The 23,394-nt window shown below is 44.1% G+C and overlaps 1 protein-coding gene across 1 annotated transcript in view; it reads right to left on the bottom strand.

Moving 5' to 3' along the window:
- Positions 1–11,476: 11,476 nt before the first annotated feature.
- The window catches only part of MEOX1 (mesenchyme homeobox 1), a 38,951-nt gene continuing 27,033 nt past the window's right edge, over positions 11,477–23,394 (bottom strand). Inside the window, exons 2-3 of the mRNA XM_069952757.1 lie at positions 15,957–16,129; positions 11,477–12,142 (exon numbers count right to left, since the gene is read on the bottom strand). Of these exons, the coding sequence (XP_069808858.1) occupies positions 12,020–12,142; positions 15,957–16,129 (296 nt within the window). The 3' untranslated portion in view covers positions 11,477–12,019. The remainder of the gene's footprint in view (positions 12,143–15,956; positions 16,130–23,394) is intronic.

Genomic DNA, 23,394 nt, shown 5'->3' with positions numbered 1-23,394 from the left:
GAATATATAATGATGATACTCTAGCAGGGTATACAGCTGTTGTTATAGGGCCCAGGAGACCATTTTAGTGCAATACTTATATTTATGCGGGGAAAGGTACAGTGATGACTTTTCACTGTTTACTTCCATATGCGGGTCTCCCTTTGTGTAATGCAAAGATAAAAACTATAGTGAGTGAAAGGCAGCAGTAATAAAAGGTATATCCATTGTAGTATAATCCTCTGTACTGTCGCTATAAATTGTGCAGATTAATATGATGCACTTCAGTCGGTGAAGCTTTAGCAGCGGCCTTTGCCATGCTGATAGTCCACATCCAATGAGTCTTGGTTAATGTTGGGCGGATTTGTCAAAATGTTCTGGTTCTACAGCGTTCTCCGAACACAAATGTTCGGAATTTGATTCCCCGCAGCTGCAGAAGCTGGATGCAACCCTGGAGCTACCTGGAAAACATGGAAACAGCCTATGGTAACAGTTTGACAGGTCTGCTCCACACTAGTCTCGATTTGGAAACCCCATAGGTCCAAGGTGGTCGGCACTAATTTGCACCAAAGGGAGCTGCCTTTAGGAGCTGTAAAAAAAAGATGTGAGTATGTGTGACAGTGTTCGGAGGCTTGTACGATGCTGACAGCAAGAAAGAATGCTGGCGCTGATGTGTATAAGGCCTCTTTCACACATTCATTTCTATGGCGTCATACACATAGGATCCCCTCTCTTGAATAGAGGGGTCCGTGCCCTTGCAGACAGGTTGCAGACGGCTACAGGTGCACATTCATAGTCCTGTCTATTACAGAAGCACTGTGCTGTTTTGGGCTGTCGCTCTACTGAACAGTTCAGAGACTGGGAGCAGCTAGAATAGTGAGAACAGAGTTGGTCACAGGAAATCTCCTCACATGGGTTTTACATTTGGTAAAACCAAATCCTTCCAGAGTACTTGTACCTGCTCTGAGGGTGCGAGCGTGGTGTTTATGGTACGGGCGGAGATGCCTGGTGCCGCGAGCAGGGGCCAACAATGGAATCCACAGCATTCTTTACGCGCATATTCTGTAGTGTGTACGCACCCTTAGGCTTCGTTCCCACTGAGCAAAACTAACGGAATTCTGCAGCGGAATTGTCCGCCGCGAAATGCCGTTAGCCTCCCTCTCATAATGGGAGTCTATGGGAGGCCAATGTTCATTCTTCAGCGCGGACAGAGCAGGAGCGCGCGCCTCCCATAGACTCCCATAATGAGAGGAAGGCTAACGGCTAGTTTTGCTCAGTGGGAACGAAGCCTAAGACGTTTCCACAGTGCAAGAGACCGTCCGTTCCGTGACCCAGCCAGGCCGGTCTCTGAAAAGATAATCTTTTCGGCCGCAGTGTTCTGATGCAGGCACATCCCTGCGCGCCCGTATCAGAACTCTCCACTGCACGCTATGGAGCGAGCGGCCGGATCCGCTCACTCCATAGTGTGCACTGACAGGGTTTTCTGTCGCTGCTATTGATTGAATAGCGGCCGCAGAAAACTGACATGTCGGTTGTTTGCGGCGCCTCGAGAGATCCCGGCCGGAGCGTATACTATGTGTATACGCTCCGCCCGGGATCCCATAGAACAGTAGGCAACGTATCTTTTCGCAAAAAGTAAAGCCGTTGTTGTCGATTTCAACAATGGCCGTACTTTTATAAAAAGATACGTTGTGTGAACGTAGCGTTATACTGCACCTAACTGCAGGCCCTATTACACCAAATGATTACTGGCCGTTCCGATCAGCTGATGTGCACTATGTGGGCTGATCGTGGTCTTTCAACAAGTTAAAATGGCCCAATCAATGCAGCGACGGTCTGCTGCTCGGTGCTCCGTGTCTGCTTCAATGGACCACCCAGACGATCTAAGGATCACCCGGGCATCCCCTCCCACAGCTCCTCTAAACCACCCCACTCCTCTTTGCTCACTCTCTGTGCATGTAATGGTCAGGGCAGCTTCTTGCATGAGGCGGAATGAGCATTCCACCTCAGGTGGCAGATTCTGCGGTCCTGCAGGGGGCGGAAAAATGTTCCCCCTGCTGTCATTTTAGTTAAGTTTCACTTAACTAAAATGACAGCAGCCCTGCAGCCGCTCACCTATCCCGCCGCAGCCGTCCCGCCGTCCACACTCACCGCTGTCCCCCACGTCCCGCCGGGCTCCCGTGATGTCACCTCCCTCCAGGATGTGGTGAGTGCCCGGGGTTGGTGGGGGTCGTGTTGTGGCGATCCGGTCGGCGGGTGGGATTTTGGTGGCGGTATTCGGCTTGTTGCGGGGGGGGCTGCGCGCTAGTCAGGGGACGGAGGCGGAGAACCCAGAATCGGCCCTGGTAATAGTGCAGGCAGCGACCGGGGAATGTTATAACCGTGTGTAATACGCCCTAAAAGAAAGTAAAGTTTCATTTATTTAGTGAACTTTGATCTATGTTAATCTCCTATCATTGCTGTGTCTTAACCTTCTTGCAAGGCAGCCACTTGTCCGATCCGTCATCTCCCTATTGCTTCCTGACATGCATTACAGCTGCACTTGGGATTTGGTGTGTAGGCCAACATGCGACATGTCCCATTTACAACAATCCTTATATTTTAGATGGCCCAATAGGAGGGTGATTAGTTACGGTTTACTGTCAACAATATCAAGGATCCATACCTCAATATGGGGCCCCGGGAATTCTACAGTGCCTCCTATCTGTCCATGATCATATATACATCTAGTTGTGGAGATATATTGGATTGGACTGGCTTTCATCAGCTGAGACGTGGTATCCTAGACCACATGTACTAACTTGCACTTGGTTACTGATCAAAGCAGATCTTGACCTTTACTATGGAAGTCATCCATCATCAGTGCTTATTTCCTGCTCAGTTGCTGCTCACTTTGGTTTGACTGTTGTCTGGATCTGATCTTTTATATTTATTTAACTGTGTTTGCTTTTGACCTGGAAGCTTCTACTATACCTAGAGCCATCCACCTACCTAAGTTGATACATTTTTGGGGAGCCATCATTTTGCAAAGGAATAGGAAAACATTCACCTATAACAAGCAGATTCCAGTTTTAGTGTTCAGTTCTGCAGGTTCGCCAAACTTTGAAGATAAGTTTGGATTCGTCCAAACCACACTATAAACAGCTATAGCGTATACATGTTTTAGTACAGTTCAGCAAGTTTGCTCATCAATACTTACCTGTCTGCGCTCCCCTGGTGTCACCCGATGATTGCAGCTGCCTCCACATCCTGCCTGAGACGAGACTGACAGCCCTTTCAGCCAATCACTGGCCACGGTGCAGTCCCGTCTCAGTCAGTGATTGGCTGAGTGGGGTGGAGGTGGCTGCAATCAGCGGGGGACACCGGAGACCAATACGATGGCACTGGGGGAGTGTGGACAGGTAAGTATAGTCTCTTTTTTGTTTTCTATGTGCATTAAAATGTGAGGCCGTCATCTTAACAAACTCATTACAAACTTTGCAAAAGGTTTGGTTCTGTAGCAAAGTTTGGTTTGCTCAACTCCACTTTTAAGTAGAAATCTGATTGCTTTTATGATCAACTGCTCCACTGGTAATAATATGGAGTATTCTGTTTCTACATTTTCCATAATGCTGTACCATACACGCTTCTCACCCTGGTGGCCCACTCATCTAATCTATGGACCATGATTAAGAATAATGGTTGTCATGCAACACTACATGGAAATTTATCAATCAGTGATGCCTGTCGTGCACAGGCTATGCAAGCCTATTATTGAGTAGCCTTTACCAGATAGCATTCAGCTGGGGGGGGGCTAAATATAGTTTTGAGGGCACACTATGGGGGCATTTTAACAGCAAGAGGGGACATTCAATAAAGCCTGGGCCACTGTGACAGATCTGTCATATTCTTAGACTGTCTAGTCTAAGGGCAGTATTACACGGCCCAATGACTTTCTGTAAGCTAGCACTGATTGAGCATTGATTGAGTCTATATACTGGCCTATAATTGGGCAGCAAGGGCTGCACGGACATCATTAGCGATGTCTGTGCAGCCCTCGTAAGAAAAAAAATGCTCCATACCTCTCCATGCTCCCTGATGTCCTGTTAGGTTTACAGGCCTCTTAGCCAATCACTAGGACAGTGCCACGTCCAGTGATTGGTTGAGCGGCCTGTCATTTCAGACAGTGCCAGGAGCGGGCTAAAGCTAGCAGGATGTGCAGGAGCGTTGAGAGTTATGTAGGGTTTTGTTTATCGCTCTAATTGGGCCCTAACTTCACACTGTGTAAGAATTGGGCAGCTTTTATTTTTCTTTCTTCACAAATATTGTTTTGTTATGAGAGATTAACACAATTCGAGCGTGCTCAGCTCTCTCCGAGCCCCATGAAGTCCTGGAAAACATGGATACAACCAGGGGCATAGCTAGGATTCATGGGGCCCCATAGCGAGAAACTGTACGGGGCCCTATGAATCCTGTACGCTCCCCTACCCCCCCCCCCCCACACACACACACACACACTGCCAAGCACACACAATGATGTACATATATACACACAGAGGTACCATTACAATTATATATAGATACGCCACTGACATACACACATATATACGCTGTAATGTGATTACACTAGTGCTGACCTTTGGGTAATGTGATCATAAGGTCCTTCATCCCTCTCCTGTGCTGTGCAGGACCTGGCAGGTCCTGCTCCTCTGTCCCTCTCCTTTTGATGTTCAGCCCGCTCACCCTGCACTACAGTGAGGGGGATGAACAGTGCAGTGGCGGTTCCCTCTTCCTCTCTGGATCCCTGGGAGAGCGGGGTACAGTGGTCGGCCGTCAGTGGCATACAGTACCTACAATGAAGGCAGAGCAGGCTTTCTCGGGCCCCCTTCCTGCAGGGGCCCCATAGCAGTCGCCTTCCCTGCCTTCATGGTAGCTACGCCACTGGATACAACCTATGACCTATGACTGTATCCATGTTTTCTGGGCAGCCTCGGGCCGCTTCTAACTTCTTCAACCACCAGTTATAAAATTCCGCATGCTTGGGTTCAGACGGGCCCCAGCATGCCCATATGCTCATATCTAATTATTATAATTATTTTTATTTAGCAGATTATAAGTGGTATACCTCTGTAAGGCCATTACCCCCCCAGCCTCGAGCGTACCATCTGGATTATCTGCTTCTTTTAATCAGCACTTCAGCCAATTTATCAGTCTTCAAATTGAAAACACATCACAAGTGATAACCATATGTCTCGTGTGCTCATCTCTTACTGTGAGTTCTCATGAGAAATCCAGGGTAAGTCACAGTGGTCTGGGCCCAATAATATACCTGGGTTCCTTAGCAACCACCATTTGTACTTACATTAAGTAAGCTGCTTCTAGATATTGGGGGAGATTAATCAAACTGGTGAAACTGGCTCAGTTGCCCCTAGCAACCAATCAGATTCCACTTTCCATTCCTCACAGACTCTTTAAAAATGAAAGGTGGAATCTGATTGGTTGCTAGGGGCAACTGAGCCAGTTCTACTTTATACCAGTTTGATACATCTCCCCCATTGTCTCTTAGATGCTGCATGGCCTAAATGGTCAGTCCACTCCTGTAAGCAATGTCCACTTTACCTTCCATAAATTTACAGTATGTTGGTCATAGTTAACAAGTCCCTGTATGGCAAAGGAAGGAAGAATGGGAAGCATATGCAACTACCATCTGTATGTGCGGCCCTGACCTGTGTGGACACTAGTCATGTAGTAGGCTTGTTATACAAGCACCCTTAGTTCAAAAGCGGCCTAGATGCCTTCCTAGAAAGAAATAATAATACAAGTTATGTATATCTGGAGATAACACATAGGGGGGAATTTATCAAGACGGGTGTACTCGTATGCTGGTCTTAAATTAGGCCTGTCCCCCAATTGCGCACACCTCTTAGAGAATCTGGCCGGATCTGTGAATCGATGCGTAAATCATGATGAATGAGGTGCGGGATGCCATACCTCCTCACCCTCCTTGCCGTTTCCCCCGAGCCCCCCTCTGCCCGCCTATTGGGCAAGCATGGTATACGGCAGGTGTACGCCCTGGCCCTAACTTTAATAAATGTCCTCCATAATCTACAAAATTATTCTGGTTCCCATTGGAGTCGGATAGATTTTTTTCTCCAATGATATGAAGCAATTAACGTCTATTTTTTTGCCTTATTCTGGATCAACACAATAGAATTAGACATTAGACTTGATGGACTCTTCTCAACTATGTGAGGTGGGATCACGGTGGCTTAGTAGCAATGTTGCTTTGAAGTCCTTGCTTTGACTCTGACCAAGGGCAATAGTCACCTTTATATCTACTCCTTGCTTGTATGGGTTTACTCTCACTCTCCAACAATGTATTGAAATTTGAGCTCCAATGTAAGTGACAGCAATGTCTGTACAGCCCTGCGGATAATGTTGGGCCTATATAAATGAATACATTTTTTTTTACCAAGCTTATTTCGACCATATAAACCATATGTAACTGGTACAGCAAGAGACCATGTTGATGTTAATGGGGTCCTCGGAGAGTAGGAGCCCTGGCTAGTTCTATCTCCTTTGCTTCTTGTTGCAGGATTCCCCTCTCCAGATAAACTGTAGATAGCAAGCAAAGGGGTACTGAATAGTGTTCGGGTTTGGCAACGTTCTTCCAAACCCAAAAACTAAGCATTCAACTCCCGGCGACTGGGGACAAGTTGGACAAGTCTGCTTAACACTAGTAGGTAATTGATCCAAAGGCCATGGAATGCACATAGAGAGCCAACTGAACTCCAGTACCTTCTTTTCTGTGTGGCAAAACCAAGAACCATAATATTGAGGCCATATTAGTCTTTGCTATGTAGGTTGAAACAAGGATAAGCGAAAGGCTAATTTTATAAGTTGTATGCCGGTGGCTCTCAATATGTCTGGTTTCGATTACCAAACATTTCTTCTCTCCAGACCAGAGCTCTTACTACCCTAAATAAATTGAAATAAAACGTCATTAAACATGGATCATGCGCTAACATTGTGGGGTTAAAAGATTATAGGCAGAGAGCACTTAATTTTCAGATTTATTTAACCACAGAGATTAAGGCCGATATTATATTGCAAACATATTTTGTTTCCTAATTGCTGGAGGACCTTCCATTATCATGTGCGTACAGATATGATCGTGTTATTGCAGCGGACGAGAAATCCCTTCTATACTATAAAAATCATCAATCAAAGACAGAAGTAACATCACACCAGACAAAGATTGGACCCGGGGGGGACCACTATCTCCCAGCATCTGGTTTTGTCCTTAGCAGAAAATCCACTGACTAGATAATAAAATATAAATGTTTTGAACTTTGAAGTCGGATTTATCAGAACGCGATCATGCAGCAGGTGGATTAGGTTTCAAAAGACGCATTAGAACTAAAACCAAGACTGTCCAAGCTTCCCATTACTCTTCCAAGGTCAATGACATATAGAGTAACTGAAACGTTCATGGACGTAACCTGTTTATTGTTGGCCATACGCAAGGTAATGGGGTGTCGGCTTATTTTTTTTACTGGTATGATCCCTCCTAAGGTTTAAAGGGGTTGTCCGTGATTAGAAAAACATAGCTACTTTCCTCAAAAGGTTGTATCTGTTAGAGTGGTTCAGCCTTATTAAAGGGGTTATCCAAGGTCCTACCTCTTCTGGTCTCCAACACTGTGCTGATAACTTCCGCAGACTAGAGGGGGCAGGAGCATCGGGCATTGCCACAACAGCGATAACATTAGGCTACTGCAGGTCATTACCCGCAACATGCTCCCTTCCACTCTTGTCTGCGAAAGTTATTGGTACAGATGGGCAGAAGGAGGAAGTTGAGCACCAGAAGCAGAAGAGGTAGGATAAGGCTGGGTTCACACTGCGTTTTTGCAATCCATTCAAGGTATCTGTTTTTAATTGGTTACTTTTAAAGGACAGAAAAACGTATTCAACACTACTTTTGTGTCCGTTAAAAAAAAACGCATCCTTTCGAGCCTTTTTTTTTTTTAATGGAAGTCAATGGAAAAATGGATCCAAACGGATGATACACAATTGCATCCGTTTCTGCATCCGTTTTTTGCATAAAACATATGCGTTAAACAGATTGCAGAACGCAGTGTGAACCAAGCCTAACCCCTTTCAGGCTAGGGCTTCATGGAGACACAGGTTGAGAAAAAGCTAATCGTGTCTCGTGAACAAAATAGTTTTTGCAACTTATTACAGTTGTGATTTGGCTGTTCGATAAAGTCGCAGTCACACATGAGTTTCATTGAGGTCAAAGGAGGCAAAGTTGTGTGAAGCTTGCAACTAAAAAAGTTGCAACATGCCCACATAGCAGACCCTTAGATGTGAGGTCACATGGCAACATTGCACCATTGGGTATCAGTGAAGCTGAGTTGCTATACCAGATGCAAACCGTGGGCACATGCAGCCATCTCTTTCCAAACCCTGTCAACTCATTTTATGTATCTGCTGATATCTAAGTCCTTTGTGCCGTTCTTGGCCACTTCAAGTAGTTAATGGGCAGGGGTTTCAATTCTAATTCTTTTCTGTTAGAAAACATATTTAAAGGAGAAGTCCGGCCATTTTTAAAACCTGGCAGCTGGCACAGGCAAGGGCAATTTGATCAGGAGTACAAACTTATGTCTCCCCGTGCCCGCGGTGAGCGTCATGATCGGCCTCGGGACCCCAGCCGGAAATAATTTTTTCCCGAGTTGTGATGAGGTCACGGCTCAGGGCGAAATGCCTGTCCTGGCTGATGAACTGGCCGATCAGCCAATCAGTGACTGAAGCGGCGTCCTGCCCCAATAACTGATGGACAGTCCATCAGCCGGGTTGTCCCTTGTCAGCGTTGGAGAACCTGGAGCTCGAGGCCGGTCCTGCAGCTCACCGTGGGCACGGGAAGAGATAAGTTCGTACTCCAGTATTTAAAAATTCCTGGACTTCTCCTTTAAGGCTATGTTCACACTACGTATATTTCCGGCTGTAGTTTGTACGCAGCCGGACATGTGCGGCTGAAACTAAGGCTGTGGGAAAAATAGACATGGGGCCGGATTGCGAACATGCGGGCGAAAGGCGAACATACACCCGTAGTACGGTTATGCTTCCTAGCTTGTTTCGAAGCGATCTGAAACAGGTCATTTACTTGGAAATCTTCGCCCAGCCCAATAAACCACACAGCACATTTTTAATCTAAAAATCAAGTTCAATTTGGCTGAAATAAGTATTCCGTACGGGACCGCATTGAAATCCACGGCTGTGAGTTGGAACAATTCCGGCCGCAAACAATGGTCTTGTTCATTTTTCACGGCGCCGTATACGATCCGGTCGTAGGCTCATACGTAGTGTGCACTGTGCGGCCGGAAATCGTATACTTCCAAGCGTATGCATCAACCTCAAAACTACGGGCGTATATATTTGCGTTTGGCACTACGGCCGGAAATATACGTAGTGTGAACATAGCCTAAAAGTAGATATTATACCATAGAAATGTAAACCCTATTTGTGTACCTTATGTACAACAATAGGGGTATGCTGTGTGCTACAGGCTTTTTTATTTTGATTTTCAACCAACATCTATACAGACTCATCAGAAACTCATCAGAGATGAGCGCAACTCAAGCATGCTCAAGTCCAATCGTTTGGCATTTGACTCTAAAGAAGATAGCTAAAGAAAGATGCAGCCCTAGGAAAAACATGAATAAAGTCTATGGGCTGTGGCTGTATCCATGTTTTTTTTGGAGCTCCCTAGAACTGCATCCACCGGGAGTCAAATGCCGAGCATTTGGGTACCTTGCAACAGGCAACCTCGCAATAGAGCCCCGCCTGTTTTTGTATTGTATAGCCAAACATTCAGCCATTATAATTTTCTATTTTGAGACAACCTCTACAATGTATATGTCATTAGACTATACTGTCCTGTATAAAGGCAGCCTAGTATGGGCACAGGTACAGTATGCTCTCCAAAATACCACAAATAAATATTGTCTGAATGTATATCTGTTGAATATATTGTTGAATGTATATCTGACATTAATCTGGTATTTTCATGAGGGGGCTGCTCCCTTCTTTTCCCTTACCTTATACCCTCATTTGTCCTCACTGTGATTGATGGGCTACTAGGCAAGTACTCAGCACCAGCCATATCAGTACAACCACAGATTTAACTACAGACCACCCCCATTTATTGAGCCTAAAAGTGACCATACATCTTCAATAAGTGATGGCCAAATGATCGTCAAGACATCAGTTATCTCTCCCGACCAGTCCACGTCCTTCCCATACACAGAAACATTCATGTGTTGGTGGATGGTTAGGAAAGCCCGACAAAAATATAAGGTGTATGGGGACTTTTTGGCTAGGTTTACATCTCAGTTGTCGATTCTGTTTAAATACCTTTTTGTTGAAATCCAACAAAATGACGGACGCCAACTGGAAAATTGACAGACCCAAGTCAATGGGGTCTTTCAGGCTCCATTGGTGTCCATCATGCACCTCAAGAATACCCTATGCAGTATAAGCAGATTCTTTGTCAAAGAAGGAGTATGTCACATTGTGGGTCCAAAACACAAACAATGGTGGAAATCTTTCTATTCTATTTTGCTCTCTATACCGGTACCCCTCCTAACAAATTTCAACCAAGCAATAACCAAAGTTCTAGTGATCCCAGCCTTAGGCCACGTTATCACAATGTAAGACACAGGCCGTTCCATGAAAAGATCATCCGCATGATCATTACCGCCACTGAATTTGGATGCGGGCGCAACCCTGCTCACCCGCATCAGAATTGCCCACTACACACAATGCACATTGCATTGTGAGCACTGACAGGTTTTCTGTGGCCGCTATTCAATAAATAGCGGCCACAGAAAACTGACATTTCAGTTTCTTGCGGCGCCGCAAGGTATCCCGGTCAGAGTGTATACCATGGGGGAGATTTATCAAACATGGTGTAAAGTGAAACTGGCCCAGTTGCCCCTAGCAACCAATCAGATTCCACCTTTCATTTTCCTAAGCTTCTGTGAGGAATGAAAGGTGGAATCTGATTGGTTGCTAGGGGCAACTGAGCCAGTTTCACTTCACACCATGTTTGATAAATCTCCCCCTATGTGTAAACACTCCGTCCGGGATTCCCTCAGCCTGCAGCACTACGTAAATAACATAGTAATCACAGCCGTGTTCAACAACGGCCGTGATCACTACGGTACTTACATAGTGTGAACATAGCTTTATTCTGTGATACTGATTCAAGTTGAAGAACAGGACATGAAGTCCATATGGATTTCACATTTCGGCCCTAGAACCTGCACCACACGGCCACAGGAATACAATATCCCACATAAGTTCCATATATATTCCATTTGATCAAAATTCTTTGTAAATAAATGATAACAAGTAATTTGCAAACAGCATATTTTATTAATAAAAAAACTAGTAATAAAAGAGAAGCTTTACACAGTATTCCTTGTAATTTAATACAATTAAAAAAACAACGGAAAAAAAAAACCAACAACATAAAACGGTGAATTATCTTGAAGGCGAAAGGGTAAAAAAAAGGAATTATTTTGGCATTTCATTCAGCTGAACCGTTAAACAATATGAGATGAATACTTGTTTGTACATTAAGTAATACAAAGACATTGCGTAAGACCTGCACGATACGGATTTATCTCCTTCAGCGTAAAGGAACCTTGTAGAAAAGTAGTAAAAAAAATATTATTACAATATACATTTTCTGTATACATAGATAGCTGAGAGAGCTTTATCAATATGTTACAACTATAAGATGGGGTAATGGTATGATATGTCAGTACATCGAATAGTCTCAAGACGTTATAGGATGATGACGCTGAATAAGTCGGAGGTGAGTTCCAGTATCTTACCCATTATGTCGACAAATATGAATTAAAAAAAAAAAGTCATCATGAGATATTGGCTTGGTCAACCGGCATGATCAAAGTTGGCAGACCAAAGAGAAGAACGGAGTATTGTCTTGTAAAAGTATGGCATAGTAATAAAGTTCACGGAGCATGTTGGAGCCATGCTATTCAGAGCTGGGAGACGCTGTAGAGTCTAAATCATCTGCATCTTGGTCATTTGGAGACACTGGTTGGCCTCCTTTGACGCGTTTCCACTTCATTCTTCGGTTTTGAAACCAAACTTTAACCTGCAAAAGTAAAAATAAAGATGTCAACTCAGACACTGCTAGGTGTTTATAAGGCCAACCCTAATAAACACAGGCCCTCGGGTGCAGTGTCGGACTGGCCCACCAGAGGACCAGAGAATCTTCCGATGGGCCTCCAGCTTTAGAACCTGCACTAACGGACTGACATGTCTTTTCTCACTGGTTCTTCATTGGTGGGCCCCCAAGATCATTTCCTCTGGTGGGCCCCAGATACCGACACTGCTCGGGTGTCAAATTACGCTTGGTTGCACAAGCATAAAACATGTTTTTATTGATAACACAGGCCCCATAAAGCGTACCTAACATGTCATCAATAGAGATGAGCATAACTGGAGCATGTTCAAGTCTGATCGGTCGGCATTTAACCCCTTCAAGACCCAGCCCATTGATGCCCGGATGTCCGGGTCAAATTAAAGCAATGTTCCTTCTCCCATTCTAAGAGCCATAGCGCTTTTATTTTTCCACCTACAGGGCTGGTTGGGGTGTCGATTTTTTTGGGCCATGATCTCTAGTTTTTATTAATATATTGGTGTAAGAGAAATTTTTTGATCGCTTTTTATTATTATTTTTTTTCTAATATATAATTTAAAAAAATCAGCAATCTGGTGGTTTTTTTTCTGTTTACGCCGTTCACCGTGCGGGAACAATAATGTTATATTTTAGTAGATCGGACATTTCCGTACGCTACGATATATATGTTTATTTATTTATTTAATTTACAGATTTTGATTTTTATAATGGGCATTGAGGTATTTTAAAATTTTATTGGACCATGGTTGCGGGGGTCCCGATCAGTCAGTGACAGGGGCTCGTGCTGTCACTGACTACTTTAAACGCCGCTATTGCTGTGCATCACGACGTTTAATGGGTTAATGACAGGCAGCTGTGGGATTGCAGCTGCGGTCAGGAGATATAGCTGTGGGTAGAGAATGCAGTGGGCATGACTTCACGATCATTCACTTATTCAGACAGTTTAGCCTCATAGACTATAATGAGGCTAAGCTGCTGGAATTAGTGAGCGGCTGGAGAGTGGATCTCATGGCCGCCGCTCTCTCCCCGGCTATATTTCCTGATTGCAGCAGGTTTCAGCTGCAATTAATAACTTTTGACATGTCAAAAGTATTTTTAATGACAGTGACTCTTTAAAGGGGTTGTGCCATTAAAGCGAATGTACCATCAGTACATTCGTTTTAAGCTTTGCATAGTTTTGGATTGCACATGGATAGAACAGCACCAGTGCGGGGAAGCCAGTGAAGCCCGGTTCCCACATACGCGCCGCTCTTTTGCCCGGGCACCGGCTGGGGGTGAAGCACTGAAGACGGCCCGCCCCGCCCTGCCCCAGTGGGTAGTGATTTTAGCTATTGAATTACAGTACATGAGATTGAACGCAGCTCAGCATATTCCTCTGTACTTCAATTGCAGCTCCATAGTCACAACCATAGGCCTTAGGCTGGACCCATGTTTTCCCAAACTCCCCAGGACTGCATCCAACTTCTTCAGCCACTGGTAATAAAATGTTGAATAATCGTACTCGAGCATGCTCCAGTTGCTCTCATCTCTAGTAAATGTTTATCTGAAATCCTGACAGTCTAGGGAAGTGAAGGCGTTAAAGGGGTTAACCAGTAAAAATATTTTTATTTCAAATCAACTGGTTTCAGAAAGTTATATAGATTTGTAATTTACTTCTATTTAAAAATCTCAAGTCTTCTAGTACTTATTAGGTGCTGTATGTCCTCAAATAAATCTTGTTTTCTTTTCAGTCTCACACAGCGCTCTCTGTTGCCACCTCTGTATGGAACTGACCAGAGAAGGAGAGGTTTCCTATGGGGATTTGCTACCGTTATGGACAGAGGGGGCAGCAGAGAGCACTTTGTCAGACTGGAAAGAATACCCCACTTCCTGCAGGACATACAGCAGCTAATAAGTACTGGAAAGACTTTTAAATAGAAGTAAATTACAAATCTATATAACTTTCTAAAACCAGTTTGTTTGAAAGAAAAAGATTGTTGCTGGATAACCCCATTAATGTAAGCCAACCTGTTGGTCTAGAGCAGTGAAGGAAACAATGTCTGCTTTCTTTGTTGTCTATGGCAGTCAAAAGGTTAATGCCAATATCTAGCAAAATCGAAAAGATTGATTTCATTATCCCTGGTGGTCTAGGGCTGTGTAAGCAATTAGTGGTGCATACCATGGGGGACATTTATGAAGACCAGCGTACTCGTACATCGGTTTTAAATTAGGCCCCATCCCCAATTGCTACGCTGGATTCAATAAGAGGTGCACACCTCTTAGTGAATCCAGCCTGACCGACAGGCATAGTAATATACATCGGCTCCTGAAGCCCGTCACTCCTCCTCCCGCCTTGCTGCCCCCCTTCCTGCCTGCCCATCAGGCGAGTGGGAGATAGGGCAGGCATATGCCAGGGAGAAGGGCGTCATGGCTTACACCCCTGGCGCCCCCCTGGCCTTACACAGGCCGCTATGTATGACTGTCTGCTATGCAGTCAGCTCCTTATTTTGTCTATTAAAGCACACAGCAGTCCCTCCCATTTTTCCATCTTCTTTGACAGTATCTGCTTATGGTTGCCTCCTCTTGCTTCCTCCCCTCCTCTAGGTCCTCATATTCACACATATAACTACCAACAAATGGCCTCCCAGAGTGCCCCCATTCTTTCTGTGTGTTAAAGGAGTACTCCCATCACCTTAAGGTGAAAGAGAATGCAAAAGAAAACAATTTAGCAAATGCTTTCTTCTGAAATTTGGCCCCTTGGTGGCCCTGTAGTGTTGACCACCGATCTCCGCTCTGAAAGTGGTGACCAGGCTGTGACGTACTCAGGAGCCATATATGCTTTCCACTCTTTCTATCTCTCCCACTGAGCCTACACAAGGGCTTGGATAGTCCCTGCAGACATGTGTAACCTCCGTGAGAGACACAGTCATGCCGAGCTGATTCAGCAATGCCAAGCTGAATTTTTAGCAGAGAATAACTCTTTTTTCCTAGAGATGTGTGCAGAAGAGAGAATTAATCTGCCTGATTTCTAATGCAGGACCTCTCAGAGCACTTGGGTCAGTGATCTATTTGGACCACTAGGAACAATTCAATTGTCTAGGCCTTAAAGGAGAAGTCTGGCCAAAAATTTTATTAAAGTATTGAATTGCCCCCCAAAAGTTATACAAATCACCAATATACACTTATTACGGGAAATGCTTATAAAATTGTTTTTTTCCCCCTGCACTTACTACTGCATCAAGGCTTCACTTCCTGGATAATATGGTGATGTCAATTCCTGGATAATATGGTGATGTCACTTCCTGGATAATATGGTGATGTCACGCGCCGACTCCCAGCGGTGTGCGGGCTGTGGCTGCTGAAGAGGATGATGGCAGAGGGACACTGAGGGACACAGGGCACTGAAGGGACACTGAGCATCCCCCTGTCATCATCCTCTCCAGCAGCCACAGCCCGCACAGCTCTGGGAATCAGGGCGTGACATCACCATTTTCTCCAGGAAGTGACATCACCATTTTATCCAGGAAGTGACATCACCATTTTATCCAGGAAGTGAAGCCTTGATGCAGTAGTAAGTGCAGGAAAAAAAACAACTTTATAAGCATTTCCTGTAATAAGTGCATATTGGTGATTTGTATAACTTTTGTGATGTAATACAATACTTTAATAAAATTTTGCCGGACTTCTCCTTTAAGTGTTGAATCAATGTTCTTCACTTGGATGCTATTGATAATGGAGGCTTCCACTATGTTACCCAACTAATAACCCCCACGGTTGGAGGACCTACCTGTCTTTCAGTGAGGTCGAGGTTCACAGCTATTTCGTATCTTCGCAGCCGGGTCAGGTAATTGTGATGGGCGAATTCGGCTTCCAGCTCCCTTAGTTGCTCTTTGGTGAAGGCTGTCCTCTCTTTTCTGGCTTTGCTGTTTGTTTCTGGTTTGGGGATAGGCTCTCCATTTTCTGCGCAAGAGAAAACAAAAGGACTTGTAAAAAAAAGACTATGATGGGTGGTAAATGGCTTATTCTTCATTAGAGTTTAGAGGTAACATGAATTATATTTATAAACTATTACAAAGGTCTACGAGTCACTGGCTTAAATCTGGAGCAAGATGGTCCTTGAAACTGATGCGACAAACCTATAAACCATCTATGGTGGTCTGTGGACCTAAGAGTGTCACAAAACCGTCTGCAGATCATGAATGGGGTTGTCCGAAGAGCCCTCTTAAAGGGGTCATATGACATATTTAAAGGGGCAGACTGAGTAAAAGAACATAAAGAAATACTCACTCGCCTTCCTGACCCTTCCTGCTGAGCTCCATCTTCTGGTTCCAAAAACTTGTGGCCCTCCCCCATCAGTGACTGACTCAGTGGGCATTTCCTTTTATCAAGAAGGGACCAGGAGGTGGTGATCAGGAAAATGTCCTGCCAAACAACCCTTTAATTTCTATCATAGTTACCTCAAGGAAGAATGACTAAACATGGTGTAAAGTTCCTCACAGAGTCTTTGGAAAATAAAAGGTGGAATCTGATTGGTTTCACTTTACACCATGTTTGATAAATCTCCCCCACAGTTACTATATTTAGTATGACGACATAAATCAACCACAATATCTCCAGGCAAAATGGACTGATGGCGCCCGACACCTATGACGATCAGTTGTTCAGCGCCCACGCTACACAACCAATGGAATTCATCCCTTGACTGTGTAGCAGTGAGGCTTAGTGTTGAGCAGAGAGGCCAAACTGTTTGGGTTCAGCAACATTCTCCAAACCCGAACGCTCGGCATAGGACTCCCTGTCGGTGCAGAAGTTGGATGCCGTCCTTGGGAGTCCTGGAAAACATGGATACCGCCATAGACTAGTGAGGACCTATAACTATAGAAAGAAAGAAACCTGAGCTGCAGTTTCAGGTCGCCACTGATCCGCCACTGATCTTAAAGGGGTTATCCAGTACTACAAAAACATGGCCACTTTCTTTCAGAGACAACACAACTTTTGTCTCCAGTTCAGGTGCGGTTTGCAATTAAGCTCCATTCACTTCAATGAAACTGAGCAGCAAAACCTCACCCAAGCTGGAGACAAGAGTGGGGCTGTCTCTGGAAGAAAGTGCCCATGTTTTTGTAGCCCTGGATAACCCCTTTAAAGGGGATGTTCACCTTTCATTCATGTTTAGGTTGTTCCAAAGCAACTATAAGATAATGGTGGGTACCAACTCAAGTTAGACCCAAGCTGTGCACAATGTAAATCTATATACCAGAGCACGCATGGGTTCTATCATACCGAAACACTCTGCATTTGATTACCGGTGGCTGACGAAGGATGCAGCCCTAGGGAGTCCTGGAAAACATGGATACAGCCATAGGCCATAGGATATATCCATGTTTTCCAGGCGTCCCTAGGGCTGCATCCAACTTCTTCAGCCACCGGTAATCAAATTCTCAGGGTTTGGAAGAACCCAAGCATGCTCAAGGTTTGTCATGCATTCTTCGTTCTCCTGTACAGCAATGGGGGGGAAGAGGAAAGAAAGCAATGGGAGAAATCTATCACAGGGCTTTGCGCCTATTTTTAGATGGATAATTGGATTTTCCACCCATTTTTGGTCTAAGTTCTATTTATGAACCAGTTTTCGATGGGTGAATATTTTTTAGCTTCAACTTTTTTGAGTATTCACCCAAAAGTTTGCATAATCCAGGATTTACGCCAAATCTATCATTTGCAACTTTAAAAAAAAAAAAAGTCGCAAAAACTCGTGCGTGCCTACGTCTGGTGAATTTGTTTGCGACTTTTATTTGCCACCTTTTTACTTAGACTCGTTTACTGCGTCTTTTCCATAAATCACACACAATATATTGGAACAAAATAAACACCAACCCACATTAGAACAGTGGCACACGTTAGACTCCTTAGTAAAGTTCTTCAAGGTTCCTTCCTGAAAGTTTGTAGAAAGTCTTATTAAAATTTTTTGCTCTACATGTGCAGACAACTTATTTACTTCACTCTTTTATAAGAAACCATGCTTGATGCTTCCCTGTTACGTGCAATAAAGCCATAAAGAAAATAAAAGAGTGCTCTACGCAGGTATGTCAGCTTCATTACTCCGATGAATGAAACATAGAGCAGCCCCACATAAAAATATGACATTGAGGGTTAGCAGGTTTTAAAAGTGTACTCAGACAGCCTCCCAGACGTTGGCCGTATGATATCATTACTATCCTTGGAACTCCTTGACATACTGCAGCCATCCTAATGGAATATTTTGTCTCATCTGGAGTTTTTTTTTTTTTGCTCTTTAAGACATTGTTTTAAGTGGCGGACTCTTTCCACTGTGTTTTCCTCATGCTCCACATGAAAAGACTCACACATTGGATCACAAATGAGGCAGCATCTGGAGTGTGCACAGTAAAGCCTAGCAGAGATCACACCTCAAGCTGCTTCTTGCTGCTCGTAAACCCTGTGATAGTCATGCACCACACAAAAAAAAAATAAAAAAAAAAATTGCACCTTCTGTAGAGGTGGAAAGAAAAATAGGACTTTGAAGTGTGCGAAAAAGGAAGATCAACAAAACGTTGTAGCCTGGCCAAAGTACGGTTCAGACTAATGGACGTTCTAAGCAGCCATAGACGGCCAGGGCTCTGTCTTAGGATGCTAAAAAAGCAGACTTTTCCATTTTCTCCTTGCTCTCTTCTTATAAATTTTCAGACATTAAAGGCATTAATATGACAATGCTTTTAAGGATTTTTTTCGCCCCCCAAAAATTATTATTATAGCCGTCAACAATAATTACACTAGTTTCTAGAATCAGAAAATTGCGTTAACAGTGGTCTACATCCGGAATGTTAATGTTGAAGCACTGTGTTGTGCCTGGGACGGGGCGTGAGAGGGTGGAGCATGACACAATCTCTTTAAGATTCTCTTAGTTGCCCTTAGCAACCAGTAGGTGGATGAAAAAACGTTGGGATCTATCTCCTGCTCAGCCAATTACTGGCACTGTCCTTTCTCAGTCAGTCAGTCACTGACTAAGTGGGCTGTTAATCTTGTTTCACTCACTGACTAAGAGAGGAAATTTCTGCGGCCAATGATTGGCTGAGCGGGGTGTCACTCCTGAGATGAGATTGACAGCACGTTAGTCAATCACTGTCCTTTGGCACTCCCTCAATCAGTCAGCGATTGGCTGATTGGACTGTCACTCTTATATTCAATGACTGACTGACTGAGTGAGACAGGACATTGCTGCGACCAGTGATCGACTGAGCAGGCTGTCACTCTCGAGGTGAAAGTGACAGCCCACTTAGACAATCACTGACTGACTAAGACAGACAGTCATTGGCTGAGCACACTGTCACTCTCATCTCGGAAGAAGGAGGAAGCTAGGGGAGTATAATGAGCAAAATTTGTGAACTGCTCTAAAACAGATAAACACCTGCAACCATTAAGCTGTTTTAGTGTGGATTGTTTAAAGGGAACCTGTCAACCCGCCGAAAGAGCCCCTGATACTTACCCGATCCTGCTGGACCTACTCCCAATGCTGGTCCCGCCACGCTTTCAATATACAAATGAGAAGTCCGATGTCCGTAGGAAATCACTGGAGTGCGCGGACGAGAGGGCGGCGATATCTCTGCAGCGGGACCTTCATTGGGAGCGGTACCAGCAGGAGGGGGTAAGTATCAGGGGCTCTATCAGGGGGTTGGGTGGGTTCTGCCCCAGGTGCCAGGCTGACAGATTGCCTTTAAGGTTCTGTTCGGCCTCAACGTTTGGCCAAGCCGCCCAGTAGCGGATTATAATAGGTCCGTTTCGGGCAGTAGCCCGGGGCCATGAGCTCCTGGGGGACCCATGGCCTCCCACACAGACATACTTTCAGTGGTTTATTATCTCCAGGCTACAGTTCTGCCATGATTTGCATAAAAATCACTGCTTTTTCCCACAATTTTGCACAAATCAGGGCAAAACTGCAGCTAGGAGTCAATGCATTAACATTAGAGAACATTCTGAAGGACCTTATTTTGTGACAATGATGTCACCACAGGTCCTTTACAGGCTGCAGTATGGAGGAAAAAGACTAAATCTGGTGCCGCCATTCTTACAGTGGGTTGGGGGGGCCCAAGCTTGGTGAACAGCAAAGGGGCCATGGTAAAGTTAATCCGCCCCTGAAGCCGCCAAACCATACTTATGAAAAGTTCTCTCATCTCTACATGTAAATGACCCATAAGACCAAGGGCAATACCTCTAGGGAAAATACCACAACTTTTTGATGCCATCATCGTGTATGAAAATAACTTTACCATTGAAATGATAAACTCACTGGGTTATAGTGGCCCTATAGATTTTACTGGATACCATATTCTGTCCAACTTGGAGGTAACACCTAGCCATAATACGCAGGAACCATAGAGCTTTAGTTTCTGAGAAATTCATTCTGAACTCATTACACAAAATGGATTTTACTCTTTGCTTTTACCACTCGGCTCAGTTTATATAAAACAGTATGTGGTATATTTGATACTTCAGCATTGGCACACACTGCCTAAAATACGAACAGATTTTGCCCCTCTTTTGGCACCTGTATCAAGTTAGTACCTTGGCTCGCAACGATTATGACTCTCGAGCACAGCATCTTAATGTAGAACACATGTTCGTGTGATTCAAGATGTTGAGTATATCATTAGCAGCGGAGGAGATGCCAACAATATGATATGTCATGCTAGACCCTTCAGAAGGATAAGCCAGGTGGTTCTCTCGGAAGGTGTCAGATTCCAGTAGGTAGCAGGCTTCTCTCCACAGTGACCCTCGACAGATCACAGACAGGGTTTAGAAAAACAAAAAAAACGATGAATGTGACCGAAATTTAAAAGACCGTGAAAAGTAATAACATAAACCGAGTTATATAAGATTAAATAATATTAGTATTTTAGATTTGGTAAAAAACTAGAAAATATACATGTTCAAAATTAAATTCTACTTTCGAATGAGTTTGACAAATTAACAAATAAAAATGGAGTCTCATTTAATTTCACGCCTAATGGAAGTGATGGATTTTTCCCATCCAGTGACCTATGATCGGTAGAGAAAGGCCCCATTGATTTCTATGGGTGCTATATTATAGTTTTATACCCCTTACACACGAGCCCTACAGAAAGACTTAGGGCCCTATTCCACTGGACGGTTATCGTTAAATCGTTCGAATCTAAACGAAAATCGTTTGGTTGAATAGCAGTTAACGACTAACGATCGAACGAGAAATCGTTGATCGTTAAATAAGACCTCGACCTATTTTTATCGTTGCTCATTCGCAAATCGCTCGCATTGAATAAGAAGTCATTCGGTCGTTTGCAGTAGTGACGAACGCAATAGCAACGACAAGACGACCGCAAGAACAATCATAAGTAGCGATCATCTTTCCATGTAAATGGGTGAACGATTTCAGGTCTTTCGTAATAGCGGTCGTTTGGATCGTTTATCGTTAACGATTATGCGAACGATAATCGTCCGGTGGAATAGGGCCCTTCACACTACGTTTTTTTTAATCCGTTTTTTGTAAAAGAAAACGGATGCAAACAACGGATGCATTTGTGTGCATGCGTTTTGATACATTTTTCCACTGACTTCCATTATAAAAAACGCATCCGTTTTTTTTTTAACGCACACAAAAATGTAGCTGACCTTACTTTTGTGTACGTTAAAAAAACAGATGTATTTTGATCCGTTTTTTTTTTTTTTTTTAATATTGAAACTTAAATAAATGAAATTTAAAAATAGATCAAAACAGATGCACACAAATGGATCAATTTTTTCCATCAGTTTTTTGCAAAAACGGATTGCAAAAACGTAGTGTGAACCCAGCCTTGGCAGGGAAAGACAGGAAGGAGAAGAGTATATGCTGCAATTTCTATGCAAATGGTTAAAAGGGGTTCTCCAATTAAAACCTGCCCCCCCCCCCATGACTTTATTCAGTGGCTTAACTAGAAATGGCTGGGCCCCATAGCTATCTTTTGATTGGGCCCCCCTCCTTCACGACTGACCCTAAGCCGTCAAATCTAGTCAAATTTGCACTCTTCAGGAGTGATTGCAGCAAAAGGGACATTTGCAGAACCTGAGAGGCCCGCTTAGCCACCTGGTGCTGCAAATGATGACAGCTCAGGGGGCCCAGTGTATTGCAGGAGAGGGCAACGGGGCCCCCTGATGCAGTGGGCCCCATAGCAGCCGCTATGGCTGCTCCAGTGGTAGTTACGCCCCTGACCCTATTCATTCTCTATAGAGCCACCGGATAAAGCATAGTATAGCACTCGGCTCTTTTCAGCAACTGTATAGAGAATGAATAAAGTCGCGGGTCATGTGCTGCCCAACACAAAGAAGCCTGGGGTCGATCTGGATATTACCAGGGATAAATACGGAGGTCGGATAGGGGACAGATTTTAAACGGAGAACACCTGTAACTACAAAATAAATTTACATAGAGCATCAAAAGGGGCATAGATGCACAGAATAAACACATAGGGGAGATTTATTAAACATGGTGTAAAGTGAAATTGGCTCAGTTGCCCCTAGCAACCAATCAGATTCCACCTTTCATATTCCAAAGACTCTGTGAGGAATGAAAGGTGGAATCTGATTGGTTGCTAGGGGCAACTGAGCCAGTTTCACTTTACACCATGTTTGATAAATCTCCCCCATAGTTCTACCACTGTACAAATCACTAGTCAGTCTACACATAGAATACTGTGAAAAGTTATGGCCGCTAACAGGTCTCTCTGCCTGTCCATCATTCCGGCACTGACCACTGACAGACAGAGAGCCGTAACTAGTCATGGACAGCTCCCCATCCAGATGACTAGTTGCTTCCATTTAACATGATTCCCAATAAGATAAATTCTATAAATCTAAACTGATGCAATGTCAGAGAAAACAGTTCCTGACACGGACAGAGGTGGCAGCAGAGAGCACTGTGTCAGACTGAAAAGAATACACCACTTCCTGTAGAACATACAGCAGCTAATAAGTACTAGAAGACTGGAGATTTTTAAATAGAAGTAAATTAGAAATCTGTCTAACTTTCTGACACCAGTTGATTTGAAAACCTTTTTTTCCCCCACTGGAGTTCCCCTTTAAATGCACATATACATTGCTTAGTCAATGACATCACAGGCTGCCTTTGTAGTCGTGGACTGGTGAGAAAGATACTTCAGAATAAAGTGGAATTTCCGGCATATAGATGGAGCGCGGATTGTCTT

This window comes from Dendropsophus ebraccatus, chromosome 14 (assembly GCF_027789765.1).
Source record: "Dendropsophus ebraccatus isolate aDenEbr1 chromosome 14, aDenEbr1.pat, whole genome shotgun sequence".
Taxonomy (NCBI): Eukaryota; Metazoa; Chordata; class Amphibia; order Anura; family Hylidae; genus Dendropsophus; species Dendropsophus ebraccatus.
The sequence above is the reverse complement of the archived record's forward strand: the minus strand, read 5'-3'. Positions and strand labels throughout refer to the sequence as shown.